At 34.3% G+C, this 24,307-nt stretch overlaps 3 protein-coding genes across 5 annotated transcripts; 1 reads left to right on the top strand and 2 right to left on the bottom strand.

Moving 5' to 3' along the window:
- Positions 1–5,241: 5,241 nt before the first annotated feature.
- On the top strand, positions 5,242–10,447 carry LOC101245993 (extensin-2). The gene is made up of 3 exons (XM_069289147.1): positions 5,242–6,789; positions 7,721–9,969; positions 10,053–10,447. Exons 1-2 carry the CDS (start codon positions 5,559–5,561, stop codon positions 9,928–9,930), a joined length of 3,441 nt encoding a protein of 1,146 aa, XP_069145248.1. The 5' UTR covers positions 5,242–5,558; the 3' UTR covers positions 9,931–9,969; positions 10,053–10,447.
- A 2,192-nt stretch (positions 10,448–12,639) lies between these two features.
- Positions 12,640–17,778, bottom strand: LOC101255337 (vesicle transport protein GOT1). The gene is made up of 7 exons (XM_004247933.5): positions 17,397–17,778; positions 16,973–17,047; positions 16,751–16,842; positions 16,608–16,682; positions 13,862–13,959; positions 13,688–13,763; positions 12,640–12,957 (listed from the first exon to the last, which is right to left on the bottom strand). The coding sequence occupies exons 2-7, from the start codon at positions 16,998–17,000 to the stop codon at positions 12,934–12,936; spliced, it is 393 nt and encodes a 130-aa protein (XP_004247981.2). The 5' UTR covers positions 17,001–17,047; positions 17,397–17,778; the 3' UTR covers positions 12,640–12,933.
- Positions 17,779–17,810: 32 nt separating this feature from the next.
- On the bottom strand, positions 17,811–23,367 carry LOC101255632 (clathrin interactor EPSIN 2). Of its 3 annotated transcripts, none has more exons than XM_010328610.4 (14): positions 23,237–23,367; positions 23,051–23,100; positions 22,925–22,976; positions 22,776–22,855; positions 22,619–22,697; positions 22,467–22,550; positions 22,261–22,406; positions 21,881–22,138; positions 21,618–21,659; positions 21,303–21,410; positions 21,026–21,219; positions 19,702–19,835; positions 18,641–19,610; positions 17,811–18,559 (listed from the first exon to the last, which is right to left on the bottom strand). In XM_010328610.4, the coding sequence occupies exons 2-14, from the start codon at positions 23,083–23,085 to the stop codon at positions 18,156–18,158; spliced, it is 2,586 nt and encodes an 861-aa protein (XP_010326912.2). In that variant the 5' UTR covers positions 23,086–23,100; positions 23,237–23,367; the 3' UTR covers positions 17,811–18,155. The 3 variants fall into 3 exon arrangements, with proteins under 3 accessions (XP_010326912.2, XP_004247982.2, XP_019071346.2); XM_004247934.5 differs by having other exon boundaries at positions 18,641–19,592; XM_019215801.3 differs by lacking the exons at positions 22,776–22,855; positions 22,925–22,976; positions 23,051–23,100; positions 23,237–23,367 and having other exon boundaries at positions 22,261–22,366; positions 22,619–22,651.
- Between the last annotated feature and the right edge of the window lie 940 nt (positions 23,368–24,307).

The raw sequence follows: 24,307 nt of genomic DNA, 5'->3' as shown, positions 1-24,307 counted from the left end.
TAATACATGCAATTTTTCCACTAAAAATATTGTCATAAGTGTTTTTTTTTTGTTATAGTGATAGAATACATTAACCCTGCTTAATTTCGAGGTCATTCGATAATTATAATATTTTTAGGTTGGTGAAACAGAAGCATACATGCATGTCAATTTTCAAGAAAAAAGTTATTATAGGATGGTAGATGGATCAATTTCCTCATACAACCAATTAGCTAGGTAGCAGTCTAATCAACTATATATATTTATATATAAGTAATTATAGTATTAACGTCCTTTAAAACGTTTCCCATGGTCCAATCAGAATGCAAAATTAAAGGGTAAGGAAAAAAAACATTTTCTTACTAATATAATTAATTAAAGCCAATTGGAAGAGTGTTAGGTGAAAATTGAAAGCTCATCGATGGCTTTAATTATTTGGACTTCCATCTATATAGATGTAGTAATATAATCTCTTTCCCCCTTTTCTTTTTTGGGTATTCTAGTTATCATCTTATTAAATTGTATTAATTAATAATCTAATAATCTTTACGTGACTATATATATCTCTTCTTCTTTCAACTTTTTGTTTTCTCTTCATTTTGCCAGAAATGAATGGAGTACTACATTAATGTTCAAACGGGATAGAAAATGTTCAATGTACGTTATGAGTTCTATTAAAGCTAGAAAATTGATAAGTCGTTAAATTCAATCTATCAAAAATGCGTTGCGGAGAATTAATGTTCTTAACATATGAGTCGTGTGTATATATATAATATAACCCGTCATGAAAGATTGGACCATACATCCATACTTGATCTATTTCGTAATTTAATTTGATAAATGTGTATTAATCTTTATTTCCAAGCTTACATATATAATAACCATGTTCCATCCAAGAACATAATGTGATAGATCTCACATTTTATAAAAATATAATACTATTAACAAAACAGTATAACAATAACATATTCTATAAAATCCAAACAAATGAAGTCGAAGAATAAGGCAAAACAGTATTTAGAGATATTACAAATTACATTATTTTTGCGTTAGAAAAACAATTCGCCCCACACCCCCACAAAACTAGTCAATTCCGTGTTAAGTGACACCTCTATTAACTAGGATTTCTAAATACTTATTTAGATAAGATTATTAGGTTTGGAATTAAGTCCCTTTTTAAGCAATGAGTTGTTATAAAAGAAGGGGGGAAAGTAGAACCCCATGTGATTTTGTTCTTACCAGTGTATAATTTTCAAATCTATAATATATTGGAGGAGAAAAAAAGGAGTAATTTGCATTAATATTTTCCACATGGATTAGGTGCGCTCAAAAAAATGAAATTGTTCTTTTTTTTGTTTTTGTTTGAAGAAGAAGCATGCTCTATATATGTGACAAACAATGGGGTCATGATGGAAATGGAAAAATAAAATTAATTCAACGATAATTCTAGACAAGTTTTTTCTTTAATTGAGATATCAATTAGTAGGTTAATGTTAGTTGTATGACTAATAGGTTCTTTTAAAAATATAACCTCCATTATTCTTTCAAAATCAGATATATATATATATATATATATATATATATATATATATATATATATATATATATATATATATATATAATTGGACAGTTATATTGACTCAAATTTTTAAATAAAATTATTTTTTTAAGATGCAAGGATGTCAATACAAAACTTTTTATGCATTATTTGTAAATGTAAACTGAGTATTTTATTTAGTAAAGTAAAATAATCATCTTTTAATATTTTTAGGCACTTATAAATTTAAGAATCTACATTACAATTCAAGCCGATAAAAAATTCATATAAAAACGATTTCATAATCAATATTAAAATGAGAAATTTCTAACTAAAAATGATTACCATTCCCCCACCGGAGTGCTAGTGTGCACTATCCACTAGGATATTATATTTACATGAGTGAACCTTTTCGGTTATTTTTAACACTATTTCTTTCATTTTTCATTATTAGTATTTAATATTTTCACTTATATTTTGAAATTATGGAAAAAGTCTTAAACCAAATTAATTACCGACCAAACATGTAGATCATGCTTGTTTGTTTATTTATTTGTAACCATACAAGATATATAGTTGACGAACAACAAATAATATAATTAGTGAGACATTGCCTTCTACGAAGGTGATATTAATAATACATAAAACATGATCCTCCATGTGATCCTACTTCAAATAATTTTTTTTTATATTTTTCAAATTTCAGTTGAAAATCAAAGAGGTGGACAATGTATGGCCAAGCATTATTCTAGCAGTATCCTCTCCAAAATATATCAATATATATAATTTCACCACATTCAAAGGAATCAACCATCAAAACATGATATAATTAATTATGTACTATTAAATTTGAACTTTTATTTGGATACAAAATTTTAATCAATGGATGAAAAATCATAATATTTTTTTTTTTACCTTATTTGCATTATTTTTTCCTTCAAGGAAAGGAAGCGCAATACATTTTATATAATAATTTTTTTGTTTTTCTTAAAGGAAATAACTCTGGACTTTTATAAATTGAATCTCCTCCTCTCTTTTTTTCTTTCTCTTATGAAAAAAACTCTTTTTTAACCAATATATGTAATATACTCTTATTTTACTTTATTATCTAATTTACTCTGTATCGTTCATTTAAATTTTTTTACATATGTTATTGTGCATATTATTTCGGTTCGAACAAATTGCGTTCTTTTAAGTGTGGGAACATAAAGAGAAATAGTGATATTTACTTTTAGTTAAGGATTTAAAGATGAAAAACATATTAAATTTATGAATAAATTAAAGTATATGTCTGTCTTATCGAAATAGCTAAAACAATAGTATATAATTTGCTTGGGGAGCGTGAAATTAGTTTCCGTTACCTCAAACAATATATAATTTATTATGTTCCAGTAATAAATTAATATAATATTATATATGTGTATCGTTCATAAAATTTCAATTGTTTTTCTAACAATTAATGTATATATGCAGTTTCAAGATTTTAATAATATTCTTTATAACTCAAACTTATATCCGTCAGAAATGGCACGTAGATTCAAGCCTAATTAATGCACTAAATTAGAGTATTCTGTAGACCGTTAGACGTAGAAATTAAAATCATCATTTATCTCTTCATCATAATTTTGAAATCATGTTATTTGTTATTAAAGTTATGTTTTTGTATAAACAACGTATTAGAAAGATTTTATATTTATTGTCTGCTTAATAATAAAAATATATTACTATATAAATAAAAATTTGTGCATCTTAAGAAAAATCAAATATTACTCCTATAGATTAAAAGAAATAATACATTGAAACTGCCATTTTTTATTTTTTTTTGTATATATTGAAGCATTGTTTATGAACAATAATTCTCACAATGATATAATATACATATGAATGTGGAGTTGCTTTAATTTGGAATGTAAGAAACTATAGAGTGAGTTTATTTTTGTTTGTTTGAAAACGATGGAACAACAAAATGGTAATAGGTAGGCATAAAATACCCTTTTGGTTACCTCTTTCTATCGTGTTAATAAATTGTTATATGTTAGGTGTTATTTTTTTGGCTAATTAGATCACCAATTGCTTCCACATGCAACTTGATCATGGATATCACATGCACCTTCAAAAATTATACTCATATCATTGCATTATAACGAAAAGAAAACTATATACTATAACAAGTACTCTTCCATTGTGGAGAAGTAGTGGGATCGGATCATAAAGGGGCACATATGATTCTTAATTTACGAAAGAAAACGAGAAATTCTTAAAAGTAGACGTGAATTTAGAATCGAATTTATTAACTATATAATATGCATGAAAATAAAATAAATGAACATGTATAGATTAATTTTGAATATACCCACTAACTCTATATTAAGGATTACCTATTGGATGAGAAAGAAACGTTATCGACTCAGTCAACTTCTCCAAATTACAACTCAAGTCTCTCTAATTTCGTTATTTTAATACATATTAATTTTAGTTTTACAAGGACATATATTTAAATAATAATTAAAACGCACCATGTCTGTTTTTTTGCAGATTGTGTTATCCCTGTTGCAAACATATATTTTTAACTAAAGGAAGAAGGAAATTTAATTTCTGAAAGGTTTAACAATTTGTTAAAAAAAAAAAAAGTGGCGTAACGGTTTATATTATAAGCAAAGTAAAGTCAACTAATTAGTAATTAATTAAGTATATATACATATATATTAAGTAAATTTTGAATTAGTAGTAGTAGGTTATACCAAGTCATTTTCTTCTCTGATACAAAATAAAAATAAAATTAAAAATTTACTAATAAAGAAACATGAATCTTTTGAATTACATAATAAACGCGGTATTGTAATTTTTGAATTAGTAGTAATGCATACCAAGTCTCTTTAAACAAGTTTTAATTTCTTGCATTGAATATTATATTGAACCTATATATTATTTTTTAAGTTATCTAGCTCTCAAGTGAACAAAATGCTTCTCTAATTGATGATGAAGAAACATTAATTTTATTTATTATTTATCACGTAGGAAATGCCATTTGGAATTCTTGAGATGTTTTAATGTCAAACTAAATGTCGTATTCAAAGGTTTCTTGTGGACTATTTTCCAGTTGGCAAACAAATAAAAATGTTCTATAGCCATCAACATTCAACACACTGGCTTATATATTTTCAAGAAAATATTTGTTTTTGTTTACCTAAAGTGAATTAATGTATATATCTTATATGCCTTAAACTTCAATGAGTTTCAAATGCCTAAATATCTGAAAGATCTCTTCTTGTTTAGTTAACATTATTTACCATATCTTAACATTAATATAAAGGTGAAGGTGCTGTATTTTAACTTTAATTTGCGATCGCACGTATATTAGTTATTTGATCTCCAAGTGCCATCAAATAAATCGCAATTCAAATTAATCAAAATTTCAATTCGCACTTCAATAAAAAAAAAAGTGAGGTTTCATTATTAATCCCTTTGAACACCAATTTAGAAAACATATCCAAATTAAAGGCAACTCTACCTACCTTTATCTCATAGGATACCCCAACCCCAACCCCACCACGGCGGCTAGCAAATAGAAGACAACAATAAAGACCAAACTGTATGATCTCACTTGTAAATAGAATCATCTAATATATTGAACAGTGAAAAATAAAGTTAAAACAAGAATAGTTTTTTCCCCCTATTATTACATAATAATTAATTGTGTTGTATTCTTTTTGTAAATAAATCTATGTAGCAGGTAGCCACTTGTTAGACAATGGAAAATTCCTAGTGATGGAAAAGAAAAATAATAAAAAATAAAAATAGAGTAAGTCCAGCTGTATAGAGTTCATATTTTGAATAGTCTTTATTCACACAATCAGACAAATCGAATTGGTGGCAATTGACAGCTCCACATTAACGACTGGTAGTGTTACTATAAATATTTTGCCCATTGCTTCTCATTTAGCCATCACTACTTCTCTTTCTGGCTCTTAATTCCAAAGAGTCTTGTTGTACATCCCCCAAATTTGAGGAACTGGTGGTTGGTGCATTATCCCTGCTAGTAATGAGGCTTTTTGCTGGCGGCCCCGGCCGGGGTCGTCATTATTTGCCACATATCTTAGTGGCCATTTTGGCTCTTGTTGATATTGTTTCTGCTGACCCTTACATATATGCCTCTCCACCACCACCGTATGTGTACAAATCCCCACCACCTCCTTCTCCTTCTCCACCACCACCATACGTGTACAAGTCCCCGCCACCTCCTTCTCCCTCTCCTCCACCACCGTACGTGTACAAGTCCCCGCCACCTCCTTCTCCCTCTCCTCCACCACCATACGTGTACAAGTCCCCACCACCACCATCACCTTCTCCACCACCACCATACGTCTACAAGTCCCCACCACCTCCTTCTCCCTCTCCTCCACCACCTTACTACTATAAATCACCTCCTCCACCCTCACCATCTCCTCCACCACCTTACTACTACAAATCCCCACCACCTCCATCACCATCTCCTCCACCACCTTACTATTATAAGTCTCCGCCACCACCATCACCTTCCCCACCACCACCATACTACTACAAGTCCCCTCCACCACCTGATCCCTCACCACCACCACCTTACTACTACAAGTCTCCACCACCTCCATCACCATCACCACCTCCACCTTATTATTACAAGTCTCCACCTCCACCTTCACCATCACCACCTCCACCTTATTACTACAAGTCTCCTCCACCACCTTCACCATCACCACCTCCACCTTATTACTACAAGTCACCTCCACCACCTTCACCATCACCACCTCCACCTTATTACTACAAGTCTCCTCCTCCACCTTCACCATCACCACCTCCACCTTATTACTACAAGTCTCCTCCACCACCTTCACCATCACCTCCACCACCATACTACTATTCTTCCCCACCACCACCCAAGAAATCACCTCCTCCACCATACTACTATTCTTCCCCACCACCACCCAAGAAATCACCTCCTCCACCATACTACTACTCCTCTCCTCCACCACCCAAGAAGTCACCTCCACCCCCATACTACTACAGCTCTCCACCACCACCAGTTAAGTCACCACCACCCCCATACTACTACTCTTCCCCTCCACCACCAGTTAAGTCACCTCCTTCACCATACTACTACACTTCCCCTCCACCACCTACTCCTTACTATCCTCCTCATCATTCCTTGATCGTTAAGGTTGTCGGAAAAGTCTATTGCTACAGATGCTATGACTGGAAATACCCAAAGAAATCCCATGACAAGAAGCACCTCAAAGGTATTACTACACACATTTTCTCTTGCATTATCTTTTGTTTGTGAATATATTATTCTCTTTGCTCGAAATTAATGTGTCTTGCCTGCTTAATAATATACCATACATGCATGATACATGCTTGAATTTGAAGGCACCACCTTATTCGTGCCTTTAGACACTTAAATTTTATTTAACCAACATTATTCTACATTTATTTATTGTGAAAGTGAAGGACTATTAACACTTGATTCTCAAAATGGAAGTGATATTATTTAAGTAAATCTTGTATAGAGAGTTAATTAATGTTAAGGTTGAATTCATAAAAAAATATTTTTTATTTATTTATCCCAAGTATGTGGTTCGATCTCCTTACTTTAAAGAATTAGCTCAACTCTTTATTATATTAATTATACATATTCCCCTACATAAAGATGAGAAAGTTGATGAATGCACTAAATATATTTGTTAAACAATGTCTTTAAAACCATTGGAGGAGTTTTTCACAACTGAATATATCATGAGAAAACATCAAAGTTAAAAGTAAGAAAGCATTTTCACTTAATTATGCTTACCATACAAAAAGCAAACCTGAGATATACATTCATTGATTGTGCAATTATTTGTGGTATACTATACTATGATTTTCTATTACATGATTGTTCAATTATTTGTGGTATTGTATTATATTAAAATATACAATATGGTTAAAAAAAAGTCTTCATTGGCTCACCAAAAGCAGTATTTGGAGACAGATGGATAGATTCTTGACTTTTGAATTTCTTATTAGATAAAAAGGGGAAAAAATATGAATTAGTGGATAATGAACTTTTAATCATGTGCTGGAAGGAACACAAAGTTGATTATTGTAGCTAGTGGGCAAAATAGGCTTAATATATGTCTATATGACACGTACAATTATTAAGTACTAACTAATTTTTCACACTTGGTATAGGTGCTGTTGTTGAGGTGACATGCAAGGTTGGTGACAAGAAAATCAAGAGCTATGGTACCACTAAGATTAATGGAAAATATAGCATAACTGTTGAAGGATTTGATTATGCCAAATATGGAGCAGATGCATGCAAGGCTAAACTCCACAAAGCACCAAAGGATTCAAAATGTAACATCGCCACAGATCTTCATTGGGGCATCAAGGGTGCTAAACTCAAAGTGAAATCAAAGAATCACTATGAAGTTGTGCTCTCTGCTAAACCATTTGCTTATGCTCCAAAAACTCCATATCAAGAATGCATGAAGCCTAAGCCAACCCCAACTCCTTACTACTACAAATCTCCTCCACCTCCATCACCAAAATACGTGTACAAGTCGCCACCTCCTCCATCACCAAAATACGTGTACAAGTCACCACCACCTCCATCACCAAAGTACGTGTACAAGTCACCACCTCCTCCATCACCTAAATACGTGTACAAGTCACCACCACCTCCATCACCAAAGTACGTGTACAAGTCACCACCTCCGCCATCACCTAAATACGTCTACAAGTCCCCACCACCTCCATCACCGAAGTACGTGTACAAGTCCCCACCACCACCATCACCTAAATACGTCTATAAGTCCCCACCTCCTCCATCACCAAAGTACGTATACAAGTCTCCACCACCTCCCTCACCTAAATACGTCTACAAGTCCCCTCCTCCTCCATCACCTAAATACGTCTACAAGTCCCCACCACCTCCCTCACCTAAATACGTCTACAAGTCCCCTCCTCCTCCATCACCTAAATACGTCTACAAGTCCCCACCACCTCCCTCACCTAAATACGTCTACAAGTCCCCTCCTCCTCCATCACCTAAATACGTCTACAAGTCCCCACCACCTCCCTCACCTAAATACGTCTACAAGTCCCCTCCTCCTCCATCACCTAAATACGTCTACAAGTCCCCACCACCACCACCATACTATTACAAGTCTCCTCCACCACCATCACCATCACCACCACCACCATACTATTACAAGTCTCCTCCACCACCATCGCCATCACCTCCACCTCCCTACTACTACAAGTCTCCACCACCACCATCGCCATCTCCTCCACCTCCCTACTACTACAAGTCTCCACCACCACCATCACCATCTCCTCCTCCACCATACTATTACAAGTCTCCTCCACCACCATCACCATCACCCCCACCTCCCTACTACTACAAGTCTCCTCCACCACCATCACCATCACCCCCACCTCCCTACTACTACAAGTCTCCACCACCACCAGACCCATCTCCTCCACCACCATACTATTACAAGTCTCCTCCACCACCATCACCATCTCCTCCACCTCCCTACTACTACAAGTCTCCTCCACCACCATCCCCATCACCACCACCTCCATACTACTACAAGTCCCCACCACCACCATCACCATCTCCTCCACCTCCCTACTACTACAAGTCTCCTCCACCACCATCGCCATCTCCTCCTCCACCATACTACTACAAGTCCCCACCACCACCATCCCCATCTCCTCCTCCACCATACTACTACAAGTCCCCACCACCACCATCCCCATCTCCTCCTCCACCATACTACTACAAGTCCCCACCACCACCATCCCCATCACCTCCACCTCCCTACTACTACAAGTCTCCTCCACCACCATCGCCATCTCCTCCACCACCATACTACTACAAGTCCCCACCACCACCATCCCCATCTCCTCCTCCACCATACTACTACAAATCACCACCTCCACCATCGCCATCTCCTCCTCCACCATACTACTACAAGTCTCCACCACCACCAGACCCATCTCCCCCACCACCATACTACTACAAGTCTCCTCCACCACCATCACCATCACCCCCACCTCCATACTACTACAAATCACCACCACCACCATCCCCATCACCTCCACCTCCCTATTACTACAAGTCTCCTCCACCACCATCGCCATCTCCTCCTCCACCATACTACTACAAGTCCCCACCACCACCATCACCGTCTCCTCCTCCACCATACTACTACAAATCACCACCACCCCCATCACCATCACCACCCCCTCCCTACTACTATCACTCTCCACCTCCACCCGTGAAGTCTCCTCCTCCTCCATACTACTACAGCTCACCTCCCCCACCCGTAAAATCACCTCCTCCTCCAGTATACATCTATGGTTCTCCGCCACCACCAGTCCACTACTAAGCAGTTGGAAAAGCTTGGCCATTTTCCACAACCACTCAAGTAAGTTGAATTTTAATTTAAAATGTCTTTGTTAATTTTACCTAAGATAAAGGTCTCTAATTAATATCAACAATTGTTTGCAGATTTCAGTTTCAGTCACAAAATAAGTGATGGGTTCTTGAGGAGAAGATTAATAGTTCCATGTTCAAATGCAATTAATAAGATGTTCAACTTTGCAATTGAGAGGTTGATTCCTAGTGACTTGGACCACTTTGCTTCTGCTTCTCTGGTTTCCTTATTACACATTGTTCTCTGTGTGTCTTCACGTGGAAAGTGGCTTAAATAGTTGGAAATAGTAATTATACATCATCTAGTGTACAATTTCATATGTTGCTTCTTTATAGTAATAATAATTTATTATTATTATATGTATAGGCTTTGTAATTTGATTCGTTTTGCTCTTAATTATTGTTGGCCGTCTCCTAGTGCCTACTTGTGCTTTTGTGCACCAAATCAATAAAGAGATGAATTTTGTTCACTTTGCTTTTATTTTTCCATCAATTTTTCTCTTTACCTGAAAAAGACCGATCGATAAATAATACAACCCTCTTCATTCATTACATGTGATGATAATTATTATATATATATATATATATATATATATATATATATATATATATATATATATTCTTCCTCTTCTTCATAACATGTGATGATAATTTATTGTTTCCCAAAAACCTCAGAAAATTAAATAAGAAACGATAGACGGATATATACTCACATAACATTAGTTGGTTTCTAATGTTCCTTTTAGGATAGGCTTTTTTCGTTTTACAGATATGATTTTTGTGGCAAATTTTTGTATTTGTTTTACATAAATCTTATAGTGTGGTGTTACGAGCGAATTATATTATATTTTTAATTTATTTCAAATTACAAAAATTCTTTGGTGAAATCTTAAATACATCCAAAAATGTCTTATGTATTACGTTTTCATTTCGAATACATCCCGATACATTTACAATTCGATTGTAAATGTTAGTTGGTGTCGTTCTCGTATGGCATTAACATTTTCTCCAGTTAGTCACTGTACATAGCTAGCTTTGTTTGGATTCATTGCTAATATTGCTTTTGGTTGCTGGTCCCAAACACACATCACATGCCACATTGGAAAAAGTATATAAACCCTACATTATGATTTATGAATTGACGAGTAGCAGCCTTTTTGTCCTCAATAATTGGGAATTCTTTTATTTTTATGCATGAAAAATTAATATAAGGATCCATTTACAAATTGAAATTTTGACGTATACACTACGTCAACAAGGCATGGGGATATAATTAACATTTACTACTTTGTATTATACGATCTAATGCATACGCTATAACAAAAATAATTTTTAGCGACATTAAATATTGATACTAATAAAGAGTGTTAAATCTTTAAAATCAATGTCGCTAAAGGCTTTAAGGACATATACAAAGAGTGACAATAACTGCTAAAAATTCATATTTAGCGATAATAAAAATTAAATATCGCTATTTTTGTTGTAATGAGATAATATAAATGAATTCATTTTTGTCGGATATTAATAATTAAAGTATGTCTCAATCATAGAATGACAAAAGATCTATGCATGTGCTTGGGATCGTGTATCCCACTAACAACTAATTACATGTTGTCCTCTTCTAAATTATAATTATATACTCTAGTTAATTTAAATGATTAAATCGATCAATATAAAAATAAAACATTTAAGTAATTTGAATATAGTGTATTAATAGAGTTTATTTATTTTTATTTATAATTATAATAAATTTGGTGGCAAACATCAATGCAAAGATGTGATAGGTTTGACTAGCACTAATATTGTGTACAAGTGAGTTATATACATATGGAAACAAATTACAATAGTTTATATATATATTTATAGATACCAATTGATATTTCTTTCTGTATAATATAAACTCATCTTTTAGATGTTTCGATTCCCTTTTAACTTTTTGTCTCATTGTTTCCTTTATAATAGCCGCCTGCCAACTCATTATATATTTACATATCACTAAAAGCATCTCGACGATTACTTTAACTCAACTCAACTGCTCCTTTAATTTGGTCACTTGTGGCTGCGGCACTGTACTAAATTTGGAATATAAATCATACTTGGATTGTAACATGTTGTGGAGATTGAATCGACTACTTTTGAAATTATAAATGTATTAGTGATCGATTATGTTAAATTTAGAAATATAATTAGTCTCAAGAATCTTCTCGTATTTTGATTCCTTAGTGAAAATTATTAGGGACAAGAGAGTGCATAGTTGTAGGAGGGTGGAGAAATAATCATTAGGAACAAAAGTAGTAGTAGGTTAATTATTATCATTATAATAATCACAGTTGTGTGTATAATAATCCAAATTCCACAATTTAAGAGATATTTTGTGGAGGAATGTTCGGACCATATTAAATAATATATCGAATTGATTTACTACTAAATATTTTTTAAAATTGTTATCAATTATACCGTGAAAAATGGAGCAAGGCTTTAACGATATAGATAAAAGAGGTCCCATCCCATCATTATGAGGACAAAATCATCATCCTCATACTATATTATTAGTTTGACTATCAAACATATTAAAGCCCAGAAAGTCTCTCAATCATCATAATAATATTGGGATTGCAAGGTAACCAATAACGTGCTTGACTAAAAAGGATAAAAATATGACTTTTGAGTTCATTTTTTTTCTTCTTCTAAATATAAAAAATATGACAGATAAACTATATGTCAAAAAGTTTTTCCCTAAGAAAATGGTAGAGAAAACAGGGGATAGGATAGTATAAGAAAACTTGATAACAAGATTTGCTACTTCAGAACTGATGATTATTATAATCCTAATCAACATCTAATATACATTTGAAGATAAAGGTGACAGCAATCTGCATCACATGACAAACAACCCTAGCTCAGTATATTCTTCCTCTTTTACAAACAGGATAACTGGAGTAGACAAATCAGTCAGTCAGCTACGAAAGCGGTCAAGAAGCTGAAAACAAAGGGGAAGATGTTAGAACCTAGGTAGCATGATACAAAAACTGAAACTTATATCTGTTTGCTGTCAATCATCTAAACCTTCAAGTTACACCATAATGGCCACTTGTTAGCCATGGTCCAGATCAAACATCCACTAATACCTACCTTAGCTTCTTCTTATAGATATAATATAAATTTTGCACATCCATGACTTGGACTTATAAAGTGAGGTTTGCTGGAAGGTTCAAGGCACTACATAACACCAACGTAACGGATTTAATAAGTTTCTATTCCCAAAGAGTAGACTATGACATAAATTTGACCATAACCAAAAAGTGACGCCCTATGGATTGGTATACAATAGTGTTCATCTAACCATTATCATATGTGAGTTTAAAAAATATGGCCATTTATGTGATAAAATCAGGATCCGTGGGCACAAATTAACATATAGGAGTGCGAGTTGCACAACCCAAAGTATTGAGGACAAAATTGCAACTTCAGACAACCATCAAGGACCACAATCAAAAGAACAAACAAACATGACCATAGCCAAAATCAAAATCAGGCATGCCTCAGTACAATATTTAACACAACTTCCCTTATTTTGGGTTAAAAAATTCAACCACATGTATCAGTTTAATTAAAGGAAAAATGGCTTGAAGGAGCTGCAAAAGCTTTAAATATCCTTCCATCTCCAATGAAGCCATACCAATTTGAGATAGGCATAAGTATTAACTCACCAGGGCAGGATACTGCAGAATCCATCCAAATACAGGAATCTGGAAAAGAAAAACCTTGATGGATGGCCAGAAACAACTGCAGGGAAAAGATCAAAATCAAAATCTTATGTCACTCGAGGAAAGGCGAATGAGGAGAAATATGAGAGAAGTGTTATCTATCCAAAAGGTGCTCACCTGAAGAGAATAATGCATCCATATATTTCCACAATGATACCCACAACTGGCCAGCGAACAAATATGAGAAAGAGCCCAAGCATAAATGATATTGTGCCCTGGAGTAAAAGAGAAAAAAGACCTAAGATGAAAACTGATGTGATGCAACTTGTTTAGTTTCAGTCAAAGAAAGATACAGAGTAAAGAAACATTTATGTCTTAAGCAAGGTAGACATTGCATGTCAGAGACCCTCCACCCTAGTCTCTCCCTCACATTATAAAGACCATTACTGTCTTCATTTCATTCTAAAACAGTAAAAATTAAGAACATAAGGCATTAAGGTCCAGCAGCGAGATTATAGAAGATGGATAAAACAACACAAAGGTTGAGAATGCATTGCCTAGAGAATTAATAGCCCTTGAGAGATGGGTTAGAAAGTTTTGTACTAAAGCGGAAGGTTCTAAGCTGTTAACTTCTTGTTAGAATCCGTGCGTCCACTATTAGTCAATGGACCAGGTCCCTTGACACACAAATAAGGATATAGCAGAAAGTAAATGCAGTTTAACAACAGAGGAGTTTAACGTGGAAACCTCCTTGCTCAAGGGAGTAAAACCACGACCTGTCTCACAGGATTTTCACAACCGTTTCACTAATCTTCACAAGCAAAAGGAAATCGGTTACACAACTTTCTGTACTTTCTCCAGCTGACAGTCAACGAACGATTCATATTGAGAACAGGGTACCTTCATAAGGTCCCTGAGTTCGTTACATCATCAAAACTACAAATAACACTTCTGAAACATTAACGCAAGTATCATGCAGAACCACATAGAAGAGAAGCCCTCGGCAATTCCCCTCCCTACTTTTTTTTTTTGGGTCTATGGTGGGGTTCAAACCCCTGACGTGCTTTCTCCCGGTACTTTTTCGGAAAGAGCTAAGTGATTTAACTTAAGCCTAGTTGTCATGACCACAAGAAATGGAAATTAAGCCACCTAAAGGTCTATATCATAGACTACAGATGGAAGATACATTATCTACCTAGCTCAAAAGAAATAAGTCGAACTAACAGGGAGCAATAAGAACACTTCAGTGGGGTTTGTAACTGATCAAGTAAAGAAGAAGTTGGAAACAAATTAATAGCTAAACTGTTAGTTCGACATGTAACTATCTTAAGTTGCATTTGTGGGAACCAGAAACATCTGTGGAAGATGTAATTTATAAATTACAGAATATCAATACGTATGGGAGATATGCAGAGGTGATAAGACTTGACATGGCTCAATTGCAGCTTACTAAGATTATGACCCTAGATAGGGAGATATGGAGGTCGCAATTAGGATAAAGGTTAGTTGGTAGTCGAACATTGTCTAGTTCCGTTATCAGTTTTATTATTATTGCTTTCCTACTATCTTATTCTTCGATCTTAGTATTACCTATTGTTTCCTTTGATTCAATTATCATATTAGTTGTTGCTACTATTCTCTTCTTTAGATTCTAGCTATTGATATGCTTCTTCAGATTCTTAGCTACTATCCTTTTTTGATGTGCTATACTTGAGACAAGGGTCTATAGGAAACTCTATCTTCACAAGGTAGGGATAAGGCCTAGTACACACCACCTTCCCCATACCCCACTTATGGGATTATACTAGGTTTGTTGTTGCAATACATATGGGAGATTGTGAGCATTGAACCTTTTTACTCTTTCCTTTACTAAAACAAGAAGTTTATTTTGCCTCACAAAAGAGTAATGGAGCCTCTCCGTTTCGAATAAAAGAGGACCCCTTTTATTTATTATCCTTTATTTAGAATCTTAGTCTAGTATTTTTTTTTTAATGTAGAATTTAGATATTTGTTATAATTAATTGTTTGTTGGACCCATCAAATCAGTTAATGGAAAAACGGATTATTCCTTTGTTTTTGGAAGACCCAATCACATAATTCCATTATCTCCCCTCTAAGCCTTCTATTTCATCTGCTATTTTTTAGGAATAAAAAAGAATACACAGATAGAGTACAAAATAGACTTCTTTTTATTAAATTAAACAAAATTATTATTAAAACTAATAAAAGAAACCTTTGAATCACTTAATATATATATATACCGGATATATCTCTTAGTAACTAGACATTTTTATATTAACAATCTTTTCCTAGAGTAGTAGAAGGTTTGCCTTGGTAGCCTTTCATTCAGTATATTTTAAGACATAATGAGTTAAAATTTTGTGCTCTTATCATCCCTTAAAGGATGCTTTTGTAAAATTTTGGAGCATTTAGGAGACACAATTATCATGGTTTGCTCCTTTGTGACCTATTCTTGAACTTCTTAATTTTCCTTCTTCAGTATTTTTTTATATAGAAAGGAAAAATGAAACTTTGGCTCTGAAGACAAATTGAAAATCAATCTAAAAAGACTAGTAATAGGTTTTTAAGGGGGCCGGCTTACAACAAAATAACCTCATGCTAGAGAGCAACTAGTATTCAGAGTCGCATTTAAGCCACACCGCGACATTGTGTTCGAATTTAACAATCATAGCTTTAGCAATGCCTAAGGATTAGTTATTGCAACAAGCATGATACATGCTAAATCGATCACATGGAAGAGATAAACCTGGTAGATCTATTAAACTACTCCACAGAAATATGAGATTGCTCTTGTATACAGGAAATTGCTAATGCAAGCAGCAGAAAATGTTATTACTACGCATTGAGTGAATTATAACAGGAGTACAGGACAAAAGGATGTATTCCTCACAAATGCCCCTACCTTGTAGTTTACTTTGAAGAGCTGTAATGTAGAACGCAAACCCAACAGAAGTGCTACACCTGCTAACAAAAGTATCTAGGACAAGATAAGAAGAAGAAATTAGTTGTTCGTTTCATAAATCAAGATAACTACAGATTACTTACATTTGCCAGCGCAAGCAAACCCCTGTCGAAGAACAACATTATGGCAAGAAAAGTGATAAAGATGCCAAATCCAATGAGACCTAACCCAACCTCTGCAAGGTTTATAAAATTTTGAAGGTGAGATGCCAAACTATATTAGTAAACAGAGTGCATTTATGGCTCTTGGAAGATAAAGTTTATCATAAGAGCATGCAAATTGAGCACAAAATGAAATCTGCTTACTTTTTTGTTCATCTAATTCATATGTCATCTCGCTGCTAGTGTGTCTCTTTCTGAAATCAGAGTTGCAATATCTTCCTAAAAAATGATTAGCATAAATGTAAATGTAAAAGTAGACTTCGAATTTAAGTTATAGTAGTTACGAATAATTCATTACAGCCACGTGTATTGAGTTCAGATGGGATCGGCCAAATTAAAGCACCTCATTCTTTATTTTACCAAACAAAGTAAAACATTAGCATACCATCTTTTCTAAAACTAAAAATTCATGCATAAATTTTTCTCTGTTTTCTTTCTAAATTCAATTTATAAAGACATTCCAAGTTCCATTTTTTAGATTTTGCATACTAATCTGTCATCGACAACCAAAATTAGAAAAATAAAATAAAATCGGCGATTTGATTGTAGGTGAAGAAGAGAAAATTACCACTTAGATTCACCACCTTCTCTCAACAATTCAGATGGGTTCCCCGCAAATGATATTCAGCTGCGCTCTTACTCTTGTTTTTCTTCTTTTCTAAGCACAACCTAACTTTTTCCTCTTTTTTTTTCCAATTAAATTTGTTTTTATCTTTTTATGAAAGTTGTTTCTAGTTGCGTATGTGTTTCTTGAATGGTCTAGGTCTAAAAATATTATTTTTATAATTCATTTCATCGATTCTATTGAATCCTCCCTCGTCACTAGCCACAATTAGTTTTAAATTTATTAGAAATTTTTTGGTTGGTGTTTGAAGAAGAAAATGTGATGACGTTATAATTGTATTTAAAAAAAATAAATAAAGTCCCTAGTTTCTAAAAGATATTTTTGGGCATACCTTTAATCTGAACAAAAGGGCTGAAATTTACAAGGAATAGAAAATCATTGTATCATTTTTCTTGTGTCTAAAAACATCATTCAAAACCAAATAAACTTTGCAGTGAAAAGTAGGAATTGAAGAACATGGTGAAACTCGATCGTGAAATACACTTATTTTGTCCAAACTCAAGTGTAACATAATGACTCCAATGGATCAAGCTGAGAAAAAAGGACACCTGAGATAGGTGATCCTAAAATTATACAAATGCTAATCCAAAAACATACTCTACAACAGATGGTGGTCTAAACAGGCCAACACTATTCACTAGAATACATTCTATGGCGTAGTTTTTTGATCTTCTTTAGTTTCCCAAATTCACAGCCTTAAGCTTATCTGTATCCACCACCGAATGGTTGTTGGCCATAGTTACCTCTGCCCATCATGGGATTGTAGCCTCCTGGCATGGTAGATCCACCAGTTGGTTGTTGCATTTGTACTCCTTGAACCATGTTCATGTTCATTGGTCTAGACATCCCCATGCCCATAGGCTGGCTTACTCCATATACTCCAGGAGCACCAACACCCATGCCCATACCAACCCCTGCCATTGGATTTGACAAAGGCCTTAGCGCACCTGCACCAGCACGGCCAATACCAGAACCAGAACCCATTGCTTTACCCATTGTAACAGTTGATGTCACAGGGGTTGTTATACTAGGTTTCTCCATCCTCTTCTCCTTGCGGTTAATAGCATCAAAATCAACTCCAATATCAGCTAAAGGATTTGTCTTAGCTACATACAAAAAATTGCAATGTTATGACGATGAAGGAAAAATAAAAGATACCACAAAAAGGCAAAAGCACGATAACCTACAGCCAGAAATGTTTAAATTGACCAATCCACGACTCAGTGTATCCGCCCACACGGTAGATTTTGTCTCAAATTTGTCTTTGGCTGGTTGACTGCTGCTGATGAGAGCTGTTGAAACTGGAGTAGAGAGTATGGACATTGACACATTATTTGTTTGATTTTGTGAATATTGAAGATTCATTTGTGAAGGCATATGGGATGCAGTAGCGGCCTGCGCAAGGAAAGATGGTCCATCAGGAGTTTGACCCATTTGCATTCTAACTGAACTTGTATCTCCCAATCCCGTGCTGTAACCTCCAAAGTTAACATTGGTCTGCGGAGACTGACCAGCAGCTACTTGAATTTCAGGATGGGGAAAGGAACCTGATGCAAATGGGAAGCCATTAAGAGGTGCAAATTGGCCACTTTGCGGACCAAAACCTGTATGTGGTCTTTGGCCAGGTTGAAGTGAATAACCACAAAAATATGGTGAAGAATTGCTCATTTGACCAGTTAACCCAATCTGAGATAAAGGTTGCCCGTGAACAGGAAAGCTAGTCTGTGGTAACTGTAAACCAGGTTGAGCTGCAAAACCTGTGGGTGAAGCATCCTGAACATGGGTAGTTGTATAACCTGTTGGTTGTACAGCTAGCCCAGTGTAAGGTGGAAAACCTGTCTGCGCTATAAATGGGACACTTGAAATTGCATGGTCACTAGAGGGATGCAGAGAAGGTGAAGGAGCAGAAGGAGGGAGAATATCAGCCAATATATCAATATCATGGTTGGATGTGGACAACTCCTGATGAGCATAATTGGTTGCTGCATATGTTATACTCGGGATACCAGCACACAGTTCAGGACTTAGATTTGAGTTAGGAGGGAACGATTGAGGAGAAATGTTCAGCGGCTGATTTTGAACTATGTCTGATGTTGGTACGGCTTTGAAAGGACCATCACCAAAAGGGTCCTCAAACATCTGCAAGAAATCTGCATTCTGTAAGTAATGACAATACTTGATTAAACTTTTTTGTATGGGAGGTGTTTCATGCCCTTTGTTAATATACAGTAGTCCTGGAAGCATTAACCTCAGACGTGGTTGTAGCTGTTGATGCAAGGACTAACGAATCTGAAGAAAATGGATCAGATAAGCAGCCAAGTGGATCCACTTCAGTGCCCACGGAAGTAGTTGGAATAGGATTGTTTGATTGAGCCCTGGCCACTGCTCAGCCAACAATAGAAATTATTAGCTCAGGCAAATTAACTAACACGTGTTGTGATATGCAATAATAAGAAATATATAGCAAATTTAAGTATCAAATAATCCAATATGACATGGAAAATGACCTACCTATGAAGATTTACTTATAAATATGACTAATCAACATATGAAGAAATCCGAATTTTGTATAGAAGCTTCAACATACTTAAATTGCCTCATACTTTGTTATTCCAATTCAAACAAAGACTCTACATGTGATTGAGCAAGTTTTAAAGATTACAAGGGAATAAAGAGGTAAGATTACAAATAAGAGAGCAGACGATTGTTTGAGTGAGAAGTGAACCACAGAAGTTCTCTTTCTGGTAAACTGACCATCTTAAATTGTTTTTTCTCTTCTAAAGAAACTTATCATTGTTTTTGAAGACAAAAGGAGGAAGATTTTCATGCTTATTAAAACCAAAGGAGTATATCTATATCAGCATATATATATTTTGCATAGAATTTTCTGTTAAATTAAGTTGTCCTCTGTAGAATGGTTTCTAACTTTACCTAACATGTGCAAAGTATATTTCACGTTCAACAGTTTCTACCACTAGTGACGAAACAATAGAAATTCAAAGAATCAGGTCCTTATCATCAACCACAGTCATAGTACAATAACCTTAAACACGCTTGAGTAACACCTTTCATTGACAGAGATAAGTAGATAACCGACACAACCATGGTTCACACTATGAAGGTCATGGCTAGTGAAGACAACAACAAACTAATATACTTAAGCATTAATAGCATGTTTGGCTAAGCTGCAGAAATCAAATTATTTGAGATTGCAGTTTGTGTTTGACTAAATCATTTGAGAAATGCTTTTGTTAGTAGTTTGTGTTTGGCCAATATTTCAAAAAACTGTTTTGGATGTCAAATTACGAAAAAGGAAGATACTACTACTACTTTTAATTTGGTAAAAGAATTTGATATAGGTAATCTTTTCCAAAACAAATCAAAAGAACTTACTTTTGGGAGAAAATTTCTGTCCGCCTCTACTAAAAAAGAGCAATTACTTTCAAGAATGGATGTGTTTGGTCAAAAAATAAATGCTTTTAAGAAAAATAACACTTTTGGCCTTTCAGAAGGTCAGCTAAACAGGTTAGAAGTATATTTGGCCTGTTGATTGTTAAAGTAGGTCCATTTACCTGAAACAGAAGCCCGAGGATCAAAATCATCAAAGTTCTCAATATCCTTGTTCTCTGGTGGAGTAGTAGCTGAAAGTGGAGTGGACAATGAAGCAGCAACTGGTGCAGGGGCAGGGGTGGCTTCCTTGTTTGGACTTTCAATTGCATGAGGCGAGGAAGCTTTCGGAGCAGATGTTGAAGTTGATTCCACATTCCTTTTACAAATGTAAAATAAAGATCAATATAAAATTTACTAGAAAAGAAAGTTGGGTTAAGAATCTTCTCATACAACTATTACCTCTCACTCTGTGTGGGGCTTTGTGATGCACCAATGGATTCCTCAAAACTGGGAGGTAGATCGAGGTTTTGTTCAGAAAACCTTCTCTCATGTTGCGTACCGTTAACACTGAAGTTGAACATGTAAATTTCTTTATAAAGGAAAAAAAAAATACCCTAATAAGTCTAATGCTGTATATGTGTGTGTACATATCATCTAATGCTACACATACACATTATTTTATCTATAAGGTTTACGTCATACAAGAGAGAAATCATATACAACGTCCAATAACAGAACTTCAGAGAAAAAACTAGAAAGAGTCAATAATATCACCTTCCATCTTGAGAGTAATCCTCAGCCCTTGCACCGCTTTCTCTATTAGTCATAGGTAATAGTAACGCATTAGTACTAGTGAAGAAGATCAGAACCTTATCGAATTGATGAAAACTACAAATCAAATTTCAGAATAATGACAGGAATAAGATCATGGGGTGCTCGAAAAGAACCTATTCAGTTTTCTATCAGAATTTGAAAGTTACACTACGTCATAACAAACTATGCCTTCAAAGATCATACGAAAAGGTGAGAAGACAAACCTAGGAGAGTATTGACCATCATCCGTGTTGTCATATCTTGATTCACTACTGTAGTCATCTACACTCTGACTTGTTCCGACATGATCATCATTTGTTTTTTCATCTGGGCTACGATCCCCATCATGTCTACCATATTTTTCCTCCTCTCTATAACCCCATTCTATTTCTCTCCCGTATTCATTTCTGTCTCTATAACGTTGTCCTGAAGTTGAATATGAACCAGGTCGATGCATATCACCCCTTGATGTGTTGTGGAATCTATATGAAGATGATGAGAAAAAATTGAAGTTAAATCTTATCACTCATTTCATTTATCAATTGTCCATGTGAATGAACCATTCGTTCTATATATATGTCACAAATTGAAGAAGAGTAGTTACTTGTCCCTGTTGGTAGCTGCCTTTAGGCGGAGTTGTTGTATCTTCTCCTTATCATTGACAAGAAGAAGAAGAGCCTGAGATTTGTTCCTAATATGGATTCCTTGATCTTTTCCAGTAGAGTCAATGTATTGAAAATGAGATAACATCTGTGATAAAAGAAGATATTATCTCCCAGATATATAAAAAGAAATTAACAAGAGACTTACAGATATTTGATATGAATGTTCGCTTATTTCATGTATAACACGCTCCGGCCCATTGGCTACTAAGTAATCCAAAACAACTAAAGCCTGAAAAAAGATGATAAAGATTTTGTAACATAGAAAATGGGTTTCCAGTATATATAAGACATGCAAACCTTGTAAACATGGCGCCAGTTTTTTGCACTATCATTGAGACGCTTCCAAATTATAGGCATAATGATTTGGTAGTCATGACTGAAAAATTTGAGTCTTGTTAATAATTAGAAGGAGGATAAAGAAATAGCATAACTATATAAAATAAAGCTTAATTACTAGTTTGTTGAAGCATGAGCAATATCTGCAAGAAGTGATCCATGAGCACCCCAAGGGTCATTGCTAGTTGCATCAAGCACCTAGCAATATATAAAATATATTATAATATATATAGAAGATGTAATATTGTGTGTATGAATGTAACTTACTTTTTGCTCGAGGGAAGGGACCTTTAGAACATTCTTGTTCACCCCTCTCTTGCTGTAATCATTTTAAATTAATTACACACATATACATACATACATACATACATAAAAATCCGTTTTGGAACTTACAGGTCTCTCACAGTTTGACCCAAGGCCTTTTTCATTTTTATAAAATTCACCTAAACACAAGAAATTAAATCATAACATTAACAGAAATGAAGCATTATATATTGTTGTTAGTTTTTGAAAAATTCAAAAAATTGGTAATACAAAAATTAGAGATGAATGAAAAGATAGAGATGTAATAATTAGAACCTGATGGATACTCCTCGCTCCCAATACAAGATCTGATACAAAAGAATGGGGAGCCAAGGAGGGGAAATTAATTTTTTTTTTTTGTAAGAGATCAATGACAAGGAGAGGTGTAAGTTGTAACAAAGAATGGATGGATGTGACAAGAGTATTATAATTTCATCTTCCCCTTAATTATGCCTATTTCTACTAGTATTTATTTTTATTAGTGTAGTACACGACCTATATGTTTTATAATTGAGATAAGTAGAGTAATGATGCACCAACTTCCAATTTAGATTGTCAACAATGAAAAGAGAATGAGATTTAAATTCAAACAAGGATATATAATCGTCAAAGTCCTTTTTCTTCTTATTAGCAAACCACATGATTTCAATTTGCATCGTCTACAACTACTTTTCATCATATGCTTACTAAACATTTATTGACTTTTTTAAAATTGCATTCCTTTTATCAATTGTCGGTTTACTATTAGAATTATCATTTTATTGTGCCCTTTTAATTGAAAGAAATGACATTTCATGGTTTGATTTTTTAAAGTATATAAAACACGACGGTCAATTTTTGATAAACTTAATTACCAATTACCATTAATTAATGTTGAAATCAAATAATAAATTAGAAACCGTAGATAACTCATGCTAAAACCACCTTTTGGAAGTAAGGCTTTAGCCCCCCCTCTTCTTTTTCTCTATCTTATCTTATAAAATTATGTAATGAGTAATTTTATATTTTTTTAAAAAATTAAATCCTCTGTTGTGATAAAAACAATGTATTCATGAATACAGTATGAAGTTGTTACTTCTTCTCGCATCATCTGTTTTGGCTTTTCGAGTTAAAACATTACTATGTAATACATAGTTTGGTTCAAAATTCAGTCTAGTACTGAATTTATCAACGTGACAAATGCCTTTGTTTAAAAAAAATGGCCAGTAATACTTTTTTACATGGATTAGTGTAGTAGTAGAACCTCCGCAAAATTAATGGAAATATCAGGAGGTTTTTCCGTATTATCTCAATGATTTAAACTTCACATTCTGAGCGTTAAATAGAAATTGCTGAAGATTAAAGTGA

Source organism: Solanum lycopersicum, chromosome 9 (genome assembly GCF_036512215.1).
Source record: "Solanum lycopersicum chromosome 9, SLM_r2.1".
In the NCBI taxonomy this organism is placed as follows: domain Eukaryota; kingdom Viridiplantae; phylum Streptophyta; class Magnoliopsida; order Solanales; family Solanaceae; genus Solanum; species Solanum lycopersicum.
The sequence above is the reverse complement of the archived record's forward strand: the minus strand, read 5'-3'. Positions and strand labels throughout refer to the sequence as shown.

Bases quoted from the DNA above. Each gene is read 5' to 3' on its own strand.
- LOC101245993 (XM_069289147.1), top strand. From the start codon at position 5,559: ATGAGGCTTTTTGCTGGCGGCCCCGGCCGGGGTCGTCATTATTTGCCA. The intron at 6,790-7,720 runs GTATTACTACAC...CACTTGGTATAG, and splicing joins TGACAAGAAGCACCTCAAAG to GTGCTGTTGTTGAGGTGACA.
- LOC101255337 (XM_004247933.5), bottom strand. From the start codon at position 17,000: ATGACATATGAATTAGATGAACAAAAAA. The intron at 16,683-16,750 runs GTAAGTAATCTG...ATCTTGTCCTAG, and splicing joins GTTTGCTTGCGCTGGCAAAT to ATACTTTTGTTAGCAGGTGT. The intron at 13,960-16,607 runs GTAGGGGCATTT...CTTTTACTCCAG, and splicing joins TCTTCAAAGTAAACTACAAG to GGCACAATATCATTTATGCT.
- LOC101255632 (XM_010328610.4), bottom strand. From the start codon at position 23,085: ATGAAAAAGGCCTTGGGTCAAACTGTGAGAGACCT. The intron at 22,407-22,466 runs GTAAGTCTCTTG...CTTTTATCACAG, and splicing joins AACATTCATATCAAATATCT to ATGTTATCTCATTTTCAATA. The intron at 21,411-21,617 runs GTGATATTATTG...GTTCAACTTCAG, and splicing joins GATTACTCTCAAGATGGAAG to TGTTAACGGTACGCAACATG.